At 52.5% G+C, this 21,597-nt stretch overlaps 1 protein-coding gene across 3 annotated transcripts in view; it reads left to right on the top strand.

Moving 5' to 3' along the window:
- The first annotated feature begins 272 nt into the window (after nucleotides 1-272).
- LETM1 (leucine zipper and EF-hand containing transmembrane protein 1) overlaps nucleotides 273-21,597 on the top strand; it is a 43,103-nt gene continuing 21,778 nt past the window's right edge. For 2 of the 3 annotated variants that reach the window (XM_009239732.3, XM_002814507.5), the window contains exons 1-3: nucleotides 273-3,173; nucleotides 9,750-9,810; nucleotides 16,658-17,108. In XM_009239732.3, the coding sequence (XP_009238007.1) occupies nucleotides 3,092-3,173; nucleotides 9,750-9,810; nucleotides 16,658-17,108 (594 nt within the window). In that variant the 5' untranslated portion in view covers nucleotides 273-3,091. The remainder of the gene's footprint in view (nucleotides 3,174-9,749; nucleotides 9,811-16,657; nucleotides 17,109-21,597) is intronic. The other variant, XM_063723275.1, reaches the window with a different exon arrangement.

Genomic DNA, 21,597 nt, shown 5'->3' with positions numbered 1-21,597 from the left:
ACTATGGAAGGTTATGTGTGATTTGTGAGGAACATAGGGAGAAGGAAAAGGAGGTTTCCCCAACCAAAAAAAAAAAAAAAAAAAAGGAGAAGAGAAAAAGGCTAAAAACAGTGCTTGCTATTAAACCACTGCGCCATGGTTCTGTGTCCTTGTTCTGCTGCATATGGAGATGCGGGACTGGAAGGCCTCATTCCAGCCTTAAGGTTACACAGTCAGCTGGCTGGATGCCAGATTTCTACTTATTTCTTTTGACCTATTTTTTTTTTGAGACAGTCTTGCTCTGTCACCAGGCTGAAGTACAGTGGCACAATCTTGGCTCACTGTAACCTCTCACTCCCTGGTTCAAGCAATTCTCCTCCCTCAGCCTCCCGGGTAGCTGGGATTACGGGCATGCACCATAATGCCCAGCTAATTTTTGTATTTTTAGTAGACAGGGTTTCACCATGTTGGCCAGGCTGGTCTCGATCTCCTAACCATGTGATCAGCCCGCCTCAGCCTCCCAAAGTGCTGGGATTACAGGTGTGAGTCACTGCGCCTGACCACAGCTATTTTAATTGTTGAAAATTTATCTAAGATCCCACCCTGCCTGGGCTGCACGAGCATCGCAGACAGCACCTGCCTGTGTCAGTCCTTCTGTTGGCTCTCCGCTGCCAGGCTTTCCTTGTCCTGGTCCAGAGATGGTAGGTCATCCCAACTGCAGGCGAGGGAGTGTTCCACATTTCCTCACACCCAGCACTTTGGGCAGGTTGGAGGCTGCGGGGAGGGCTTCCCCCCTCTTCCAGTGTCATTCAAAGTCCTGTAAACAGGCACTAGCACAGATGGGGCAGTCACCACCTCCTACCTGGCCTTGCCGGGACACCTGGGATCCCACAGCATTAACTGGAGGAGCACTGTTTCTTGCACCCTCCCCGGGGTCACCCTCCCCAGCCAGCATCGGGCAGGATCATCTGGTGCTCAGAACCAATGTCCAGACCAGGACTAGGACAGTGTCCTACAGCTGGGCCATAAAAAGTCCAGTTCTTTCTGACTCTGACCAACTGTCCTGTCCAGCTCAGGTCCGACCCTGGGTGGGGACAAGGACTATCCTTCTCTATCCCCCTCTTGCCTCTTGGGGGATGGGTGGAAAAGGGGCCCCTTCATGTCTGTTGGCAGCACAGGCCTAGGTTCAGGCCTAGTTGTGCTAAAACTCAGTCTGCATTTGATGTCTGCAGTGCCCACTGACCGGTGTGGACACAGGGACTTACAGACGGCTTCAAAGTGCCCTGCACTAAACAATGCCCTCCTCTGCCACCTGAGATGGGGAATCCAAGCCCATCCAGTCCCAGTACCTGGCAGTTCCTGCTGGGGAAAACCACCCAGGCAAGCAGGCTACCCACCCAGGTCCTGATGGGTGAGGACCGACTGCATGGACAGCAGGGGCAGAGGGGACCCTGGGGAGGCAGCCTCCTAGGGAGATGTGCCATTCAACCAGCCTCTCAAGACTGGGGAGCTGGATGGCATCAGATGTTTCACACCCCATGCGCTCCAGGGAACAGAGATGCTGAGTGTGCACTACAAGACCCTCCCCAGGCGGTGCCCTGTGGTGCCGCGGAGAAGCAGAAGGAGGCAGGTTACATCCCTGAAGACAGAGGGCAGGGCAAGTGCTGTGCTGGGGATCTCCTAGCTGGAGATCTCCACCAGCTGGGCCCCCAGTGCCGCAGGTCCCCATATTTCTCCCTGCCTGCTTTCTCTGCCCCAACTCAGGGATCCTCATCTTAGGGAAGGAAGGGGATGGTGGAGCTCAGAGGTCACGGTCTGCTAGGAGGCTGCACGGTCTCTCTCCCCTGGACTGGTCAGGGCTGGCTGTTAAACTGGGCTCGGGGGAGGCTCCTGGGAGACGGCGCATGAGCGGTCCGCGAGCCCAGCCCAGCTCTGGCGGGAATTCTGGAGACTCCGAGCCAGGTGCTTGGCGTCCTGGGCTTTGGCTGTTCCTTCTCGGACTGGGAAGTGGAGCGGACAGGGTATGGCCCAGGTTAGGAAACCTGGCGCTCTTGCGGCGCGCGGGACCCCAGGGGCTGCTTAGGCCAGAGCGAAACGAGGGGTCCCCCCGCGCCCACGCAGGACCCATATCCACCCCTCCCGCTCAGACGGGAGGACGCGGTGTGCCGGGATGGAGGGTGCTATGCTGGCTGCGCCGCCACCCAGCCTAGTGCCCTCGCCTCCAGGGGCTGGCATGGCCCTGTCCTTCAGGGCGGGACCCTGCGCTCCTGTCCCCCCCAGTGGTGACCGGGACCCCCGACGCCGAGCAGCGCCGTATCTGGGGAGCGCCGCCCGGTACGCAGGGAAGAGGCACTCAGGGCTGCGGGCGCCAGAGTGCAGACCGCCGAGGGCAGAGCCACAGAGCAGGGGAGGCCGGCGAGGGACCGCGGCCGAGGGCGACGAGGGCGCCCCTCCATCCCCAGCGTCCCCTGACTTGCCCTTGGAGCCCCAAGCTCCCAGGAGCCGTTTTCTACTCGTGGGAGCAGGACTTAGTCCCAGAAAAGTTCCGGACACACCCGCTGCTGCCGCCGCCCGGAGACGAAAAGACAATCCCCGCGCAAGCGCGGCCGACTCCCTCAGCTCCTGCGGCCGCCACGCTGCGAGCCCCGGCGTCCACTGTGCGACGGGAACCAGGATGCGGAGAGCCCCGGGAAACAGCCGCCCCGGTGCACGCCGGGACCGGTAGTCCGCGCCTCAGGGTAGTCCGCCGCTCCGGTGCACGCCGGGATCGGTAGTCCGCGCCCCAGAGTGCAGGCCTTCCCGGTGCACGCCGGAACCGGTAGTCCGCGGTGGCGCGGTCCGCCCCTCACCTGGCCAGCGGCGGGCGCTGAAGGGCCCAATGGGAGCCGCGGCCTGGCCGCCCCGCCCCGCGCCTCCGGACGTCTGTGCCGGGACCAGGCCGCCGCTGGTGCCGGGTCCTTGAGCAGAGCGCCTCCCGCCCGAGGCCAGCCGCCGCTGTCAGCAGTCCGCGCGGGCCGGATCTGAGGCGCCGCCGGGACGGCGAAGAGCCGCGGCCGCCGCGGAGGAGAAGGAGGCAGCGCAGGAGGCCGGAGCGGCCGCCGCGCCCGAGCACATGGCGTCCATCTTACTGAGGAGCTGCCGCGGCCGGGCGCCGGCCCGTCTCCCGCCGCCGCCTCGGGTCACCGTCCCGCGGGGTAAGCGGTGGGCGCCCCAGGGCGGGGCCGGCTCCCGGCTGGTGGGTCGGGAGCGCGGACTACCCGCGGGTTCGGGCTGGTTGTCACGGCGATGCGGGGGGCCCGGTGGTCCCGGCCTCCGGACGGGCCCGTGGGGCCCCGGGTCTCGTCGCGGGCTGGGCCGCCAGCGCCGGGCGGAGCCGCTGGGCCTCTGCCTCGTGTTGTGACCTTAGGCGGCCGGGTCCCCGCGGGTCACTGCCTCCGAGACAGGCTTGGGAAAATTCTGAAGGGCTGGGAAGCCCTGGCGCGCCCTGCGCGAGTAAGCTTGGTGGAACGTGTCGTCCACGCACGAGGACGGCCGTGCCCTTTGGTCACGTTTGGGGTCCCGGAGACGAGACTGGGTGGGCAGGGCAGACACCGGTGAGCAGGACCTGCTGGGCTGCAGGAGCCTTCCTGGTCCGTCACTGATAAGGTGATGCCAGCACCTAGAAACCCCTGTGGTGTGATTAGGCCGAGACCTGCACCCAGGGAACACGGGGACTCCGGAGCCGCTGAGGGTCCTCAGGGTGCGTGGCCTTAGCCCCCCTAGCCTAAGGTGCTGTCTGGAGTGAATGCTGTCCCAGGGTGTGCCCACCTCCTCTCTCTCTCTGATTAACCAACTTATCTGAGTTTATGTCCTTATTTGTAAAATTGGAATAAGCAAAACGCTAAGAGGGACTCAAGTAAAATAATTACTGCAGTGGTGCGATCATACTCACTGCACCTCAAACTCCTGGGCTCAAGCTATCCTTCTGCCTCAGCCTCCCAAGTTGTTAGTTGTGCCACACAACACCCAGCTAATTTTTTTTTTTTTGTAATTTTTTTGTAGAGACAGGGTCTTGATATGTTGTCCAGCCTGGTCTTGAACTCCAAGGCTCAACTGATCCTCCTGCTTTGGCCTCTCAAAGTGCTGGGATTACAGGAGCCACCATGCCCAGGCACCCAGCTTCAATTCTTGTCTCTGTTCCCCACCCCCAGAGAGATAGATTGAAGTTGCCCTGAATGTATCCTCCCAATTCTTGTATTTTTTTTTTTTTTTTTTTTTTTTTTTTAGAGACAGAGTTTCAATCTGTTGCTCAGGCTAGAGTGCAGTGGTGTGATCTTGGCTAACTGCAACCTCCACCTCCTGGGTTCAAGTGATTCTCTTACCTCAGCCTGCCGAGTTGCTGGAATTATAGGCACCCGCCACCACGACTGGCTAATTTTTGTATTTTTACTAGAGACTGTTTTCTCCATCTTGGCCAGGCGGGTCTCGAACTCCTGACCTCAGGTGATCCACCCACCTCGGCCTCCCAAAGTGCTGGGATTACAGGCGTGAGCCACCGCGCCTGGCCCCCAATTCTTGTAATTTTTTTTTTTTTTTTTTTTTGAAATGGAGTCTTGCTCTGTCACCCAGGCTGGAGTGCAGTGGCATGATCTCGGCTCACTGCAACCTCTGCCTTCCAGGTTCAAGTGATTCTCCTGCCTCAGCCTCCTGAGTAGCTGGGATTACAGGCGCACACCCTCATGCCTGGCTAATTTTTGTATTTTTAGTAGAGATGGGGTTTTACCATGTTGGTCAGGCCGGTCTTGAACTGCTGACCTCGTGATCCACCCACCTCAGCCTCCCAAAGTGCTGGGATTACAGGCCTGAGCCACCGCGCCTGGCCAATTCTTGTAATTTTTGACAATAATGGCTGGTTAGCCACTGAAACTTTTGGAGTGGTAAGAGGATGTTGAATGGTGCAGCTGCACAGTCTGAAGGTGGAGCTCAGCATTTGGTCTTTCCAGTTGCTGTGTTAGATGTTAGAGCTCTCTCTGGACCTCTTGATGGTGATAAAAGTACTTTTGCCACTTCGTGCTTATGTAGTATATTTTTGATTAATAATAATAATTAGCTTTTCATGTGTGATTCTGTCATTTCAGGAACACAAATGTCTTCTGTAGTTACTACTGCGCTTTGTGACAGGGACACTGGCAGGTCTGCTGTAGGAACAGTAGGGATTTCAAAGCCAGCGAGACCCAGGGCTGGACTGTGGAGGAGGTCCCTGAACTTACGAGTGATACACCAAGTGGAGTGCTGCAGGCCCCTGCTATTAACATCTTAGATGAGTAGGGTTCATTGTCACAGTTAATGAACTGACATTGATCTGTTACTGTTCACTAAAGTCCATAACATATTCAGATTTTCTTTACTCTCCCATTCTTCATTCTGAGGTCCTTTTTCTGTCCCAGGACCCATCTGCACCACCCTTCTTGATTGCCTCTCAGGCTTTCCTTGCCTGCAGTGACCTTGACAGCTTTGAAGAGTACTGCCCAGGTGGAGTGTAGGGTGCTGCTCTACTGGTATTTCTTGATGTTTCCTCATAATTAAGCTGGGAAAGATGGTTTTTCGGGAGGAAGACCACAGAGGTGAAGCATCCTCATCACATCACGTCAAGGCTCCATGCTGTCCGAATGATTTGTCACTGTTGATGTTGACCTTGATTAGTAGGCTGAAGTGGTGTTTGTCAGGTTTTTCACTGTCCAGTGACTCTTCTCCCACCTCTCCATATTGTCCTCTTTGGGAGGAAGTTGCTTTATGAGTAGAAGCAGGGTTGACTCTAAGGGCTGTGTGGGAGAGGTGACCTCTGGCCTGAGCCGCCTGGGGACAACAATGCCATTTGTTGAAACTGGGGAGGAGCAGAATGGGGTAGGGGGCGAGTTGAGAGTTCTTGGAGGTGTGGACTGTGCCGCGCCCGTCAGACCTGTGGGGCGTGTGTATTCAAGTCAGGGAAGAGATTGCCGGGGGAGGAGGTGGAGGTCAGGTAGGCAGGATCTCCCAGGAGTGGCAAGGGTGAAGCCCGGTGAAGAAAGGTGTGTTTGTTCTTTGACCTGATCCTGGCACCAGCACTGAGGGCTGAAAACCCTGGAAGTTTCCTGAATGATGGGAGTGTCTTTTTTCGTTTGTTTGTATTTTGAGACAGGGTCTTGCTCTGTCACCCAGGCTGGAGTGCAGTAGCTTGATCATGGCTCACTGCAGCCTCTAAGCGATCCTCTTGCCAGCTGATTTTTTAAATTTTTTGTAGACAGGGTCTCTGTTGCCCAGGCTTAACTCCTGAGCTCAACAGCGATCCACCCGCCGTGGCCTCCCAAAGTGCTAGGGTTACAGGCGTGAGTTTGGGAGTGTCTTCTGTCATTCATTATCACTGCACCGGAGTTTATGCTGATGCGGTGACTCCAGGGAGGCCCTTAGATAGATTGAGGTGCTGGCCATGCTGTGATTAGAGGGTGGGAACTTCCTGCCCCTTCCAGGGAGGGGAGAGGGTTTGGAGATTTAGTTCAGTCCCCATGGCCAGTGGGCCAATACTGTAATCAATCATGAAGCTTTGATGAGAACTTCTGGGTGAGGAGGCTGGTGAGGCTTCCCATTGGTGTCCACCCGGCTCCACAAGGTGAAGGAACCTGTGCTCAGGACCTCCCTGCCCTTGGTGTCTGGTTGTTCCTAGGTACCCTTTATAATAAACTGTGATAGTAAGTAGAGCCCATTGCTGACATCTGAGTCATTCTTGTGAATTATCAAAACCAAGGCGGTCATGGGAACCCTCAAATTTGTAGTCAGCTGAAGTTGGGTAGCCTGGGCACATGGAGTGGGGGCAGTCTTGTGGGACTGAGCCCGTACCCTGTGGGGTCTGCACTAACTCTGGGTAGTGTCAGTATGGAATTAAATTGTTGGACTCCCAGTTGGAGAATTCGTTGGTGTTGGAAAAAAGAACAGAAGGGCTACCAGCAGGGCCTGGCCACAGATGACACCTGTGCTCGTGAGGGACATGGAGCAATGATCCCCATCACCCTGGACGGCCTTGACTGGGGGTTCCTTGGAGAGCTGGGGACAGAAGCCATCAGAACAGGTTTTGGGGAGAGCCTAGTAAGGGAGCCAGTGGGACAGGCGGTGTTAGAGAGAAGGTAGAGTCACTGGGGGGCAGATCAGGGAGCTCTGGGAGGCCTGCCAGCCTGCCTGCTTGCTAGGCTGAGCCTTTGAGGCACAGGAGCTGGCCAGGGCAGGGGTGGAGGGGCTGAGGGTGCCATGGTGTGGGGAGGGTAGCGGAGACTGCGCTGGGCCCTCTTCATGTGGAGAAAGGTGGGGGGCCAAAGCTAGTCTCAGCTGGAGTGACAAGGGTCTTGGCATGCTTACTTGCACTGTGCTTTTAAATTTTAACTTAAAATGTAACTTGATGTGTATGAGAACATAGCTAACATTTTCCCCTTTACCCAGCTCCCAATTTACAGACCAGACTGTTACAAGCCCTAAATGTGGCACGTGATAGGAATTTCCTTCCCCACAGAAGCATGAGAGTTGCCTCCTGTTAAATGAGGTGAAGTGACATGTGGGTCCGCTAGGAGCAGGGTCAGTGCCTGCCCTCCCCGTCTTGTCCCTCCTCTCACGGTGACTCTCGTTGCCGGCTGGAGTGAGCTCCCCCCATCTTAAAGCTGCACTTGCTGCTCCCTGGCTGAGGATTCATTGCAACCCCACTGCCTGGAGGTTCAAGGCCACTGGGCATCTCAGGGTGCTACCTGCTGGCTCCTGGCACCGCCTAGCCTCTGCACAGCCTGGCCTGGCAGGGGCTGGTGCCTCTGGCCCTGCTGCTCCTATTCCTGTCTTGTTCCCAGCATGAAGTTTGATCACAATGGGCTCTGAATGTCAGTAGTGTGAATGAACTCTGACTTTATGCTTATAGGAACTAGAGCAAGTTAGGGAAAGTATCAAAAACATGTTAAAATCCTAAAAATGTGCTGTACACTTATCACTGTTGTTTATACAAGAAATGGCTTACTCTTGGTGTTTTTGTGGTTCTTCTAATTCTTTTTTTTTTTTTTGAGTGCAATGGCTCAATCTCAGCTCACTGCAACCTCTGCCTCCCGGGTTCAGGTGATTATCCTGCCTCAGCCTCCCCAGTAGCTGGGATTACAGGCACCTGCCATCATGACCGGCTAATTTTTTTTTTATTTTTGTGGAGATGGGGTTTCACCATGTGGGCCAAGCTGGTCTTGAACTCCTGACCTCAGGTGATCCACCCACCTCGGCCTCCCAAAGTGCTGGGATTACAGGCATGAGCCACCGTGCTCGGCCTGTGGTTCTAGTAATTTTTTTTTTTTTTTTTTTTTTTTTGAGACAGAGTCTTGCTCTGTCGCCCAGGCTGGAGTGCAGTGGTGCGATCTCAGCTCACTGCAAGCTCCGCCTCCCGGGTTCACCTCTGTGCTGGGATTACAGGCGTGAGCCACTGCGCCCGGTCCAGTTCTAGTAATTCTTACAGCTCTTGCCCCTTGGGATCATTGCTTGCTCTATAGGGCTGTCTGCATAGAGGTCATGTTTCCACCAGAGCCAGCTGAAGTGAGTGGGGATGGTGCCACCGGTAGGAGTGCTCCCTCCCTAGGGCTGGCCTGCTTGGCTTCCCTCTTAGGGTGTCTGGAGTCAGGATCTACTTGAGGCTCCCCATCTTTCTTTAGGACTACTTTGAGATACTATTTTCCTAACTGGGGCAGACCCTTCACTTAGCAATGTTCTGAAACCTTCCAACACTCAGAACTGGCTTCCAGAAACTTACAGAGGTTTCTACAAAAGAGATCTGTACTCTTTCAGACTTTATTTTTTTCTTTTTGAGATGGAGTTTCACTCTTGTTGCCCAGGCTGGAGTGCAATGGTGCAATCTCAGCTCACTGCAACCTTTGCCTCCCAGGTTCAAGCGATTCTCCTGACTCAGCCTCCCAAGTAGCTGGGATTACAAGCATGCGCCACCATACCCGGCTAATTTTGTATTTTTAGTAGGGATGAGGTTTCACCGCTGGTCAAGCTGGTCTTGAACTCCTGGCCTCAGGTGATCCACCCGCCTTTGCCTCCCAAAGTGCTGGGATTACAGGCGTGAGCTACGGCGCCCCGCCTTCTTTCAGACTTAAAAAAAAGGTTTCAGGCTGGGCGTGGTGGCTCACGCCTGTAATCCCAACACTTTGGGAGACCAATGCAGGAGGGTCACTTGAGGCCAAAAGTTGGAGACCAGCCTAGGCAACAAAACGAAACCCCGTCTTTACAAAAATTAGCCTGGCATGATGGTGCACACCTGTAGTCCTAGCTACTTGGGAGGTTGAGGCAAAAGGATCCCTTGAGCCCAGGAGTTCAAGGCTGCATTGAACTGTACCACTGCATTCCAGCCTGGGCAAAGTCAAATAAATAAATAAAAATGAACAAAAGGCTGGGCACGGTGGCTCATGCCTGTAATCCCAGCACTTTGGGAGGCCAAGGCAGGCAGATCACCTGAGGTCAGCAGTTCGAGACCAGCCTGGCCAACATGGTGAAACCCTGTCTCTACTAAAAAAAAAAAAAAAGTTAGCTGGGCATGGTGGTGGGCACCTGTAATTCCAGCTACTCAGGAGGCTGAGGCAGGAGGATTAAACCCAGGACGTGGAGGTTGCAGTGAGCCGAGATCACGCCATTGTGCTCTAGCCTGGGCGCAAGAGCAAAACTCCAAAAACCAACACCAAAAAAAGGTATCAGTATAAATCCCTGATTTACTGCTTATTTATTTTCCCCTGTTCCTGTTATAGGTAGTCCGGGGGATCCGGCTCATCTCAGCTGTGCCAACACCCTGGGGTTGAGGAGCTGCCTGTGAGTAATCAGTATCACTCTGCACCTGTCTGTTTGAAACCAGGGTTTGAAAATGGTGGAGAGTCACGAGTGACTCTTGATTTTTGAGGGCAACAGTGTATCCTACTTTCCTGTTCTTTGTTTCTTTTAAACCTTTATCTTTCTATTTTGAAAATGATTGTCACATGCCTCAGTGAATCTATAGGCAGTATAGAAACATTCCTAACCTCAGTGCCCAGTTGCACTTGGAGAGCTGGGGACAGAAGCCTTCCTGTCCCCTAACAGGAATTAAATGGAATTTAATTGTTGGACTCCCAGTTGGAGTGGGCACTGGCCACTGTGCCCTCAAAGTGCCCAGTGTCAGTATTTTGATGTACAGCAAGTCTCATTTAATGTCTGTAGGTTCTTGGAAACTGCAACTTTTTTTTTTTTTTTTTTTGAGACAAGAGTCTCGCTCTGTCACCTAGACTGGAGTGCAGTGTGGCACATGCTTGGCTCACTGCAACCTCTGCCTCCCAGGTTCAAGTGATTCTCCTGCTTCAACCTCCTGAGTAGCTGGGATTACAGGCATGCCCCACTGCACCTGGCTAATTTTCATATTTTTATTAGAGACGGGGTTTCACCATGTTGGCCAGGCTGGTCTTGAACTCCTGACCTCCCGTGATCTGCCCGCCTTAGCCTCCCAAAGTGCTGGGATTATAGGTGTGAGCCACCATGCCCGGCAGAAACTGCAACTTTAAGGTCCACAAATAACGTTTTATTATGACTTTGGATGAGAAAAAAAATAGGTTTTCTTATGTCTTTTTGCTTAAGGTTGCATTTTCTTTTTTTTTGAGACAGAGTCTCACGCTGTTGCCAAGCTGGAATGCAGTGGTGTGATTTCGGCTCACTGCAACCTCTGCCTCCTGGGTTCTAGCGATTCTCCTGCCTCCCTAGTAGCTGGGATTAGCGGTGCCACCACCAAACTCAGCTAATTTTTGCATTTTTAGTACAAAAATACAAAATTTTCACCACATTGGCCAGGCTCATCTAGAACTCCTGACCTCAGGTGATCCACCTACCTCAGCCTCCCAAAGTGCTGGGATTACAGGTGTGAGCCACCATGCCTAGCTGCTCCCATTATTTTCTTTAGTGAGTTCTCCAGCAGGTGTTCCTCCCTGGGGACCAGTTCCCCCAAACCTCGTCAGTCTGGACCTTCCTTCTAGATGAGCTGAACCATTTCACTTCTAAAACAGTCTTTTTGGGATTGTAACTGAAGTGTCATTAAACCCATCAAACCAGTTGAGAAGGAATATTACTTTTTTTTTTTTTTTTTTTTTTTTTTGAGACAGGATCTCATTCCGTTTATTGCCCAGGCTAGAGTGCAGTGGTGAAATCATGGCTCACTGCAGCTTTGATCTCCCAGGCTCAAGCCATTCTCCCACCTTAGCCTCCTGAGTAGCTGGGACTACAGGCATGTACCACCATACCTTGCTAAATTTTTTTTCTTTTTGGCATTTTTTGTAGAGACGGAGTTTCACTATGTTGTCCAGGCTGGTCTTGAACTCCTGGACTCAAGCAGTCCTCCTGCCTTTGGCCTCCCAAAGTGCTGGGATTACAGGCGTGAGCCACTGCACCCGGCCTATTTTCTTTGTATAGGCCACATGCATTGCATTTTAGATAATTCCCAGATGTTTATTATTTTCATTATTTCTTTCATTATCTTTTCTAAGTGATTATTGCTGTCCCGTAAGTTGCTAAGTTGTACAATTTTCTTGTATCTGGCCCCTTTCCTGTTACTTGTTCAGCTCTTGTAGCAGCCCAGGTTTAGTTTATGGCTATAATCTTACTACATAGTAATCATCTGCCTCTTCTTTCCCAGGGCTTCTGCTTCTGAGGTGGTTTCATTTCTTAGCTCAGTAGCCAGATCTGTGTCAGAACAGCTATAGTCAGTCATGGGGTATCACAATAGCAGAAAATACAGGATCTAGTGTTTGTGACATATGATGTTAGCTTTTGGGTTTAAGTAATCTTTGTTCTGTCTGTTACTCTTTTTATTAGGAATGGATGTTGAATTTGTCGAGCAACTTTTTAGCATTTAAATTTCATACTAAAACATAAAAGCTGGCCAGGCACGTGGCTCATACCTGTAATCCCAACACTTTTGGAGGCTGAGTCGGGCAGATCACGAGGTCAGGAGTTCAAGACCAGCCTAGCCAACATGGTGAAACCCCATCTCTAATAAAAATACAAAAATCAGCTGGGCATGGTGGTATGTTCTTGTAATCCCATCTACCCAGGAGGTTGAGGCAGGAGAATTGCTTGAACTGGGACCCGGGAGGTGGCAGTTGCAGTGAGCCGAGATGGCGCCACTGTACTCCAGCCTGGGCTAACAACAAAACATAAAAGCTGTACTGTATTCATGTAACTTTTTTTAAAGTTCCCAATTTTGAACATCTACTTAAAAATTTAAACAATGAGGACTGTACAGCTGTTTTGATGGACTTGTTTACTTATCAAGAATTATGGATGAGGCCAGGCACAGTGGCTTACGTCTCTAATCCCAGCACTTTGGGAAGTTGAGGTGGGCAGATCACTTGAGGCCAGAAGTTCAAGACCAGCCTGGCCAACATGGTGAAACCCCGTCTCTACTAAAAATACAAAAATAACTGGGTGTGATGGTGCGCACCTGTAATCCCAGGTACTTGGGAGGCTGAGGCAGGAGAATCACTTGAACCCAGGAGGTGGAGGTTGCAGTGAGCCAGGATCACACCACTGCACTCCAGCCTGGGCAACTGAGGGAGAGTGTGTCTCAAAAATATATATATATAAAATAATTATGGATGAGGCAAGGTGCAGCGGCTCATGCCTGTAATCTCATGCCTGTAATCTGAGGCGGGCAGATCACTTGAGGTTAGGAGTTCGAGACCAGCCTGGCCAACGTGGCGAAACTTCGTCTCTACTAAAAATACAAAAATTACCTGGGTGTGGTGGCGCATGCCTATAATCCCAGCTACTTGGTGGCTGAGGCAGGAGAACTTCGTGAACCTGGAAGGTGGAGGTTGCAGTGAGCCCAGATTGTGCCGCTGCACTCCAGCCTGGATGACAGAGCAAAACTGTGTCTCAAAGAAAAAAGAATTATGGATGGTGGTAATGTTTCAGCAACCAAAAAGTTTTACTTTCTATTTGGTCACACAATATAAACACCTTTGCATTTTTAGTACAAAAATACAAAGTTTTCACCACATTGGCCAGGCGCATCTCGAACTCCTGACCTCAGGTGATCCACCTACCTCAGGTGATCCACCTACCTCAGCCTCCCAAAGTGCTGGGATTACATGTGTGAGCCTTGTAGTCACCAGATAAGTAGCTATAAATGGTAACCATTTACATTAGTTTCTGTAAACAGTTATTTTACAGATGCAGGTAATCCTCAGATGAAATGGCCCAGATCTCTGAGGGTGAGTAGGTGGATCATTTTTTTTGGGGGGTGCGGGGGACAGAGTTTCACTCTATCGCCCAGGCTGGGGTGTAGTGGCACAATCTCGGCTCACTGCAACCTCCGCCTCCCAAGTTCAAGCAGTTCTCCTGCCTCAGCCTCCCGAGTAGCTGAGATGATAGGCGTGTGCCACCACGCCCGGCTAATTTTTGTATTTTTAGTAAAGATGGCGTTTCACCATATTGGCCAGGCTGGTCTCAAACTCCTGACCTCGTGATCTGCCCACCTCGGCCTCTCAAAGTGCTAGGATTACAGGCGCGAGCCACCGTGCCCAGCCTTTTTTTTTTTTTTTTTTTTTCTGTAGAGACAGGGTCTCACTATGTTGCCCAGGCTGGCGTTGAACTCCTGGACTTGAGCAGCGCTCCTGCCTTGGCCTCGTGTAGTGCTGGGATTACAGGTGTGAGCCATGGTGCCCAGCTGATAGAGCATTTTTTTTTTTTTTAAGAATCTCACTCTGTTACCTAGGCTGGAGTGCAGTGGCATGATCTCGGCTCACTGTAGTCTCTGCCTCCTTGCAGCCTCCACCTCCCGGCTTCAAGCAGTTCTCATGCCTCAGTCCTCCAAGCAGCTGAAATTACAGGTGTGTGCCACCACGCCCTGCTAATTTTTGTAGTTTTAGTAGAGACAGGGTTTCACTATGTTGGCCAGGCTGGTCTTGAACTCCCAGCCTCAAGTGATCCACCCACGTTGGCCTCCCAAAGCGCTGGGATTACAGATGTGAGCCACTGCGCCCTGCCTGAGTATTTTTGATCCAAGAGAACATCGTGGACATTATGTAGCAGCTTGCAGCCTTCTTTCTCATAGAAACAAAGGCAGAGAAGCAGCACCCAGACTTTGGCTAAGCAAACTGTAAGATAGCAGTTGTGAGACCCAGCAAACTTGAATCTCACTCAGTGGGGAAACCTCAGCTGATGTAAGGCTATTTTTATTTGTAAATCTGTACTTAGCGTGAATGCTGATGGGATTTGCTGGGGGATGTTACTGTGGTGAGGACCAGGCCCCTGCAGGTGTGCCCAACTCTGGATGGCTCCCTGCCTTCACTGAGTCTGCCGTGTGCTTCTCTGCCTGGTCTGTTTTTCCGAGTCTTAGTCTTTGCCTGTCGACACCCCGTGACTGCTGGCATCGTGCCTTCTTGTGGAAGCCACCATCTTCCTTGCTAACTGAGGGTTGTGGAGTTGTGTAATTCAGCTTGATGCAGGGAGGAGGTGTGTTCCCATGTGTGGGCACTGTCATCACCCACACCGGGAGGTGAGCCCACCTCACAGAAGGAACACAGCCTGGCCAGGGGGCAGTCTGAGCCTGCGTGGGCTCTGCTGCATTCTGTGTGGCTTGGCCCTCGGCACGCCTTGACTCAAGACCGCGTGGATTCAGGGGCCTCTTCCTGGCTCAGAGGTGACCCCAGAGCTGGGGAGAACCTAGAGACATGGTGGCTGGGGCTGGGCCAGTGCCTGGAGAGAGTCTGAAGCTGCCCTCACAGGGATTGGGGAGGTGACCGAGGGGGGGTGCCTGTCCCCCTTCCCACCCCTCCCAGGCCTCCTTGGTGTCCACCAGGCACCTTCCACGTGTCTATTTCCCGTATTCTTGAGAACCTCTCTGTGAGGTCAGTGTTTGGTTTGCATGTCTGTAATTGAGGGAAGATTTTGAGCCTGGGAGAGTTCTTGGGGGAGGTCCCCAGACCGTTACTGGTGCAGAGTGGAGCCCCTGCTGCTCGGGCTTCTGATTCTGGTGTGTGCTCGCTCTAAGCTGCCCTGGGCTGACAGTGCCCTGCCCCAGCCGCACTGCCCTCTCTGGGCTGCAAGCCGAGGCAGGCCTGTGCCTGCAGGCCTCCAGGATCCCCATCTGAGAAACAAGCAGCGGGTCCGCAGAGTTCCCCGCCTGGCTTCCAGCCCTGAGTGGTGGCTTCTCCGAGGCTGCAAGGCGGTGGTCATCACGGGAGCCACGTCGTTGGTGGGTGTTCTCGTGTTGCAGGTACCGTCCTGGTACTTAGTATCTGTGAACACATGAATTCACAAGGAATGCTCCCAAAGCACAGAGATGTTAAATTACTCAGTCAAGGTCACGCAGCAGTGAGTAGTGGAGCTGGAATTTGAGCTCTAACAGTCTGCTCCAGAACTCAGGCCTTGCTGCTGGCGTCAGGCCAGGCACAGAGAGCTGATGGAAGCAGGAGGAGCTGATGTGAAGTTATGCGACACACATGGCCTTTTAGGGGAGCTCGGGCCACCCAGGGGGGTTTGTGTCCAATCAGCAGGGGAGTTTCTAGTGTGCCAGGCGAGACACGCGGGAGATCGTGAGCCTGAAAGGGCCTCGCGCAGGTCAGCTGTTGGAATTTGGGACTGTAAATGGTGGTGTGGCACCACACTGCGGTCAGATGATGGTCTCTGTGTTGCACACAAACCATAGGTTCTGGGCCAGGCACGGTCCATGCTGCAGAAGCTTAGGCTGCAGTGGCCTCCTCAAGGCCTTTCTGTGGGTGGATATGGCACAGGCGGGCTGCTAGGGCCGATGCAGCGTGGACCGAGATGGGTCTTGGTTAGTGCCAGCCTCCCACTGCTGCTTGTGAGGCCTCGAGCCTGCTCTCTGGCCCTCGCTGGCCCACATTCCAGTTGGGAGAAAGTAAATGTGCTGTACACAGTGTGCACCTGGTCTCTAAGATGGCCAGGTGTCAGCAGGGCACCCGCTAGGAGGCAGCACTGTGGATGAGAGGCCAGAGCGGTGGAGTGGTCGGGGAGGTCTGAGTGAAGCAAGGGCATGAGCTAGGGATGTCCAGGCAGGGGGACAGGTGTGAGGCTCTGGGCTCGGAGCCTGCTGGTGCCGGACAGAGTGGGCAGGTGGGTAGAGGAGGAGGAGATGGGCCTTGGCCCTTATTCTTTGGATTTTGCTGTTTTGCTCTGGTGCCTGTGGGCAGCTAGTGTAGAGGTCTGAGGTCAGTGAGCACCCTTACTGATTTGCAGGACTTGTTCAAGAGCCACGGGTCTTTCCAGAAAGTCACTTGTTGAAAGTCTCTGCTCTGCACTCCATTCACCCACGAAGTGCCAAAGCAATGCACCCTACCTCCCCAAGTCTCTGGGAGTGGGCCTGGGAGACCCACCCAGGGATCCAGCCTTTGCTGATTGTGTTTGTGTCTGACCTGCCTGCCCTTCTGTGGGGATCGCGAGCCCATGCTGCTGTCCGACGTGGTGTGGGGCTGAGGGGGCTGCACACTGTCCTGGCCTCCCTTCCAAAGGGCTCCCCAGGGGACAGTGCAAACATCAGGAAGTAGGTGGGATTGTGTGTGGTTGTGACATGGCATGGCACAGGGCATGTGGGTTTTGCTGCTGTTGGTGTTTGGTGCTGAGCTGTCAAAAGCTAGTGCTGGCTCTTACTACTGTTTTCCACTCTTCCCTTTTCAAGGAATGTTCCATTTGGCTGCTGCACTCCCATCCACCCTGTGTACCCATCCTCCAGAGGCGATCACCTTGGCTGTTGGACTCTGAGGCCCGAGTGCCTTCGCACGGTGTCGAGAGCGCCATGGACCTCTACCTCTGTGGGTTTTGTGGCTGTGGGACCTCAGTGCCTTCCTGTGCGTGGCTGGCACTCTTCGCGCCCTGTTCGCGATGACTCGGTAGTAGAGAAGTCCCTCAAGTCCTTGAAGGACAAGAACAAGAAGCTGGAGGAAGGCGGCCCGGTGTACAGCCCCCCCGCAGCGGTGGTGGTGAAGAAGCCTCTGGGGCAGAGGGTGCTGGACGAGCTGAAGCACTACTACCACGGCTTCCGCCTGCTGTGGATTGACGCCAAGATCGCCGCACGCACGCTCTGGCGCATCCTCAATGGCCACACCCTCACCCGCCGGGAGCGCAGGCAGGTAATGGGGAGTGTCTAGTCCTTTCTTCTGCTCTTGCTCTATCACCCAGGCTGGAGTGCAGTGGTGCAATTTCCTGGGCGTGGGCGATCCTCCTGCCTCAGCCTCCCAAGTGTCTGGGACCAGAGGCATGTGCCACCACACCTGGCTAATTGTTTTTTACAGATCCAGGGTCTCACTTTGTTGCCCAGGCTGGTCTCAAGCTCCTGGGCTTAAATGATCCTCCCACCTCAGCCTCCTAAAGTGTTGGGATTACAGGTGTGAGCCACCGTGCTGGGCCGTGCCCAAATTCTTTTCACTCTATAGATTGCTTGAAAAATATTTTTAGTGCTTGCTTACTGTTTGGTAGAGAATAAAAATCGGTAAAACCTATTGCCTAGGAAAAGCTCGGTTTACCTGTGTATTTCCTCTACCCTCCACCACAACAGTCATCAACATAGAAGACCACACAGCAGACACCAGCTGGGTGTCCTCTGATTCAGTTCTGATACTGTCTACCCAGAGATAACATCAGATCCCACAGGGTGAGGGCTCCGTCCGCAAGATGCCCCTACCAGTCTCAAGTCCAGGCCTCTCGGAACGTCTGACAGACTGGCTTCAAGTTAGGTTCCCACCACCCCCACTTCGTTTTTATTTTTTTATTTTTTATTTTTATTTTTATTTTATTTATTTTTTTTTTTTTGAGACGGAGTCTTGCTGTCGCCCAGGCTGGAGTGCAGTGGCGCGATCTCGGCTCCCTGCAAGCTCCGCCCCCTGGGGTTCACGGTCATTCTCCTGCCTCAGCCTCCCGAGTAGCTGGGACTACAGGTGCCCGCCACCTTGCCCGGCTAATTTTTTGTATTTTTAGTAGAGACGGAGTTTCACCATGTTAGCCAGGATGGTCTCGATCTCCTGACCTCATGATCCGCCCGCCTCGGCCTCCCAAAGTGCTGGGATTACAGGCGTGAGCCACTGCGCCCGGCCTTATTTTTATTTTTTGAGACAGAGTCTCACTCTGTCGCCCAGGCCTGAGTGCAGTGGCACAATCTCGGCTCACTGCAACCTCCGCCTCCTGGGTTCAAGCGATTCTCCTGCCTCAGCCACCTGAGTAGCTGGGATTATAGGCATACACCATCACACCCAGCTAATGTTTGTATTTTTAGTAGAGAGGGGTTTCGCCATGTTGGCCAGGCTGCTCTCGAACTCCTGGCCTCAAGTGATCTACCTGCCTTGGCCTTGAAAAGTGCTGGGATTATAGGCGTGGGCCACTGTGCCTGGCCCTCTTTTTGTTTTTAAATTGTTTTGTTTATTTTTGTGGGTACATAGTAGGTATATGTATTTATGGGCTATATGAGGTGTGACGCCCCCCGCCCCGGCCCCTTTGGGTTCGATTAAGTTGCTGGAGCGGCTCACAGAACTTAGAGAAACACTTAAATTTATCAGTTTACTATAAAGCATAGTGCAAAGGATACAGGTGAAGAGACCATAAGGCAAGGTATGTATGGGGAAGGGGCATGGAGCTTCCATCCTTCCCAGGGCGCAACCCCCAGTGAACCTCTACCGTGTTCAGCTTTCTGGAAGCTCCTTGAACCCAGTCCTCTTGGGCATTCCTTCCCTCAGGGAATAGGGCGGAACCCTCTTTAGGGAGGGTCTTAAAACCCATAGTCAGGAAGTTGGGAAGATTAGTGACCTGCCTTAGGGCAGGTGAAAGGAGAGTAGAGAGGTCAGAGGACTGCCCCCCACCCCCCGCCCCGCCCAGGCCTGACACACCTAACATTATCACAAGACTGTAACAAGGGCAGTTGAACCAGGAACCAATACCTGTCATAACACCACACCTATGGAAAGGCACACCTCACCACCGAATTGAATTGCAACACCGTCTGCTCATGTTTCGACTCTCCCACCAGCAGTTTTCAGCACACACCTCCAGCCACTCTCGATGCCTTCACCCTCTTGATGCCATTCACTGGCTCCCCACTGCTGTTTCCTGGGAGGGGTCTGCATCTGCACAGTTGTACCTCTGGTGCAGGTGCAGGCCCTTGCTGTCTTACTACTTCAAGTTCTGTCTGGAGGGCTGCGTGTGTCCCTCTGGGTGAGTTTATTTTTATTTTTGGGATCCATGCTCCTGACCCCAAGGTTCCGCATCTGCCATCTGTCATAGAACCTGCTCACTCACCAGTGCCCAGGCTTTCAGGGCTCCTGGTGTGTCCTCTGGTGCACCAGCTGCTGCTGTCCTTCATGGTTCTAAAAAGATTCTCCATTTTCTGTCTTTGTCTCAGGGCTGCAATCTAGATGTTTTCTATTTTATTCATTCTGTTTTCAGCTGAAGTAATCTTGTTTAATGCAGCCACCAGGGTTTTATTTTCAGTGCCTATGTTTTTAACTCTAGAAGCTCAATTAGTTTATTTTTAATTAATTTTTTAATTTAAAAGGGGTGGACTCTCACTTCAGAGGGGTAAACCTTGTGTGATGTAGGTGGTGAGCTAGTTTCTTCAGCACAGATATTGTTTGCTTCTGTGAGAGCCATGGGACACCATGGGCCTCAGAGAGTGCAGCCCTGTGTGGGAATCGAGTCCACTCTCTCCCAGGTGCAGCCTCATCTCCTGTCCGCTCCATCCTTTCCTCCCAAGAACACCTCATGGTTTCTAGCTCTTGGGGTTTATATTACGTTTTTGTGGCTCTACTATTTATTTACTTATTTTTATTTTTGAGACAGGGTCTCACTCCCCCACCCAGGCTGGAGTGCAGTTGCACCCTCATGGCTAACCAAAGCCTCAGCCCTCCCAAGCATAAGGGATCCTCCCACCTCAGCCTCCCATATAGCTGGGACCACAGACGCACGCTGCCATGCCAGGCTAATTTTTAAATTTTTCGTAGAGACTGGGTCTCACTATATTGCCAAGGCTGGTCTCAAACTCCTGACCTCAAGCAGTCCCGCTGCCTCAGCCTCCCAAAGTGCTGGGAAGCCTCCCAAAGCCATTGCACCCGGCACCAGCCTTCCTTTTTAAAGATAATCCTGGCCGGGCGCAGTGGCTCACGCCTGTAATCCCAGAACTTTGGGAGGCCGAGGCAGGCCGATCACGAGGTCAAGAGATCGAGACCATCCTGGCCAACACAGTGAAACCCTGTCTCTACTAAAAATACAAAAATTAGCCGGTCGTGGTGGCGGGCACATGTAATCCCAACTACTCAGGAGGCTGAGGCAGGAGAATCACTTGAACTCGGGAGGCAGAGGTTGCAGTGAGCCGAGATCGCGCCACTGTACTGTATCCTGGAGACAGAGTGAGACTCCATCTCAAAAAAATAAAAAATAAAAAAAAAAAGATAATCCTGTGCACTTAAGTGTGCTCTAAAAGGTTGGGATTTGTAGTTCTGCTTTTGTGTTTACAAATATTTAAGAAGTTATTTCCTTGGTTGGGTGCGGTGGCTCACGCCTGTAATCCAGCACTTTGGGAGGCCAGTGCTGCAGATCACCTGAGGTCAGGAGTTTGAGACCAGCCTGGCCAACATAGTGAAACCCTGTCTCTACCAAAAATATAAAAAAAATTAACTAGGCGTGGTGGCGCATGTCTGTAATCCCAGCTACTCGGGAGGCCAAGGCAGGAGAATCGCTTGAACCTGGGAGGTGGTACAGTGACCCAAGATCGTGCAATTGCACTCCAGCCTGGGTGACAGAGCTAGACGCCATCTCAAAAAAAAAAAAAAAAAAAAAAAACTTGTAAATTTGGATTTTAGTGATGGTTTTGCAGTGTATAAATTTACCAAAAATCATCAAATTTATTTAAAATAGTTGAATGTTATGGTATGTAAATTACACCTCAGTAGAACTGCTAAAAAAATTAATGAGACATATCAAAAAACTCATGTGCCAGCTTTAAGGATATGTCTTGCCCAAATATGGCACCGTTTGGGAATAAAGACAGCCGTCAATTGTAAATCAGTCAAAAAATAACAGGAGTCCATGGGCCCAGTGCGATAAAAAATAGAAAAATGAATGTACAGGAAGGCAGGGTTCTCCCCTCCTACAGATGACAAGATAGGAGAGTTAGGCAGCCCCTGTTTTGTGCCCATGAGAGTGGAGGCTGGCTCAATGAGCGCGGGGTCGGGGGAGAGGCTGATGAGGACGAGGACATTGCTGCTCTCAGGGCATCTCCCTGGGAACGCTCACTTGTTGCCAGTGGAAACATAGGAAATGTAGAAACTACATGGAACACCTTGGCCAAGGGACCCCTGTGAGCAGCACTGAGCGGGGGCAGCATCACCTGCGCTGTTTTCCAGCAGTTGTTCAGGCTTCAGAGGGATTTCTGATTATTTCAAATTGGATGTTTCTTTAATGGCATCAAGTACTAGTTTATGTCAATGAAATACTTGGGTTTTTTCCTAATGATTGCTTTGTAGTATAGTCTTAGGAAACACAAGAGAAGCCCTCCTTATAGAGCACCCTCCAAGAGAAGGTGTGGCTCAGCCCATCCTGATGACCCCCACCACGCTGGTAATGCCCAGTCCTCAG

The sequence above is a fragment of the Pongo abelii genome, chromosome 3, assembly GCF_028885655.2.
Source record: "Pongo abelii isolate AG06213 chromosome 3, NHGRI_mPonAbe1-v2.0_pri, whole genome shotgun sequence".
NCBI classification, from domain to species: domain Eukaryota; kingdom Metazoa; phylum Chordata; class Mammalia; order Primates; family Hominidae; genus Pongo; species Pongo abelii.
This window is presented reverse-complemented; position numbering and strand designations above follow the sequence as displayed.